Below are 993 nucleotides of genomic sequence, written 5' to 3' on the forward strand. Positions count from 1 at the left end.
CCCCTCCATGATGGGGGCCCCCATAAAAGGACGCGGAGACAGACGCCAGCCCCTGGCTAGACCTGGGGGCCCCTTTGACGAAGGGGGGCCCCCGGAACTGGAGAGGGGGGGCCCCTCCTGTCTCCCCCATGCATATATTTCCTCTTCGAGGGCCTAATACAAAACAAAAGCAACAAAAACACAAAACAAACAAAAACAAAAAACAAACAAAGATAAACACAATGACACACAGGCGACAGGGCCCCCCCAAGGGGTTTATGGGGCCCTTGGGGGCCCCGGGGGGCCCCCAAGGTACCCAAAAAAGGGTCATCTTTGGGGGGCCCCATAGGGGGGCCCCCATGACAGCTGCCTATACACCTGAACCCAGGCTAACTCTGTGTCAGTGCATATAATACACTTCAGCACAGAGGGCCCCCGCAGACAACAAAAACAAACAAAGAAAATAAACAAAGTGATCGTGGGGAGGGAAGGGGTTCTGGGGGGGCCCGGGGGGGGGCCCCGGGGGGGGCCCCGAAGGGGGGCCCCAGGGGGGGGCCCCGGGGGGAGGCCCCAGGGGGGGCCCCTACCTGAGAGAGGGCCTCTGGGTTGTGTTGGTGGTGCTGCAGCAGCGAAACCAAATGCTGGACGGATGCATGCGCGAAGAACTGAGGCATTATCTCGTCAGCAAGCAGCTGCAGCAGCATCTCCCTGTTGCTGCTGCTGCTGCTGCTGCTGTTGCTGTTGCTGCTGTTGTTTCTGCTGCTGCTGCTGCATGCGCCATCTATAGCCTCGTCCGAAAGAAGGGGGGACCCCGGGACCCCGGGGGCCCCCGGGGGGCCCCCATCCACGTGGGGGCCCCTATCATGCCGGCGGTGTAGCTGATGTAACAGCAGCAGCAGAGCCCCTCCGTCGACACTGCAGCAGCAGCAGCAGCAGCAGCAGCAGCAGCAGCAACAGCAGCAGCAGCAGCAGGAGAGTGTGTGTGAAGCTGGGATACAGTAATCAGATGAAAGG

At 61.1% G+C, this 993-nt stretch overlaps 1 protein-coding gene across 1 annotated transcript in view; it reads right to left on the bottom strand.

Annotated features, from left to right (window-relative positions):
* EMH_0013570 (protein phosphatase 2A, putative) overlaps nucleotides 1-993 on the bottom strand; it is a gene marked incomplete at both ends in the record, with an annotated part of 3,590 nt that overhangs the window by 2,030 nt on the left and 567 nt on the right. Inside the window, 2 exons of the mRNA XM_013499865.1 lie at nucleotides 1-153; nucleotides 567-894. Coding sequence (XP_013355319.1) covers nucleotides 1-153; nucleotides 567-894 — 481 coding nt within the window. The remainder of the gene's footprint in view (nucleotides 154-566; nucleotides 895-993) is intronic.

This window comes from Eimeria mitis, genomic scaffold, assembly GCF_000499745.2.
Source record: "Eimeria mitis Houghton genomic scaffold, Emh_scaff477, whole genome shotgun sequence".
NCBI classification, from domain to species: domain Eukaryota; phylum Apicomplexa; class Conoidasida; order Eucoccidiorida; family Eimeriidae; genus Eimeria; species Eimeria mitis.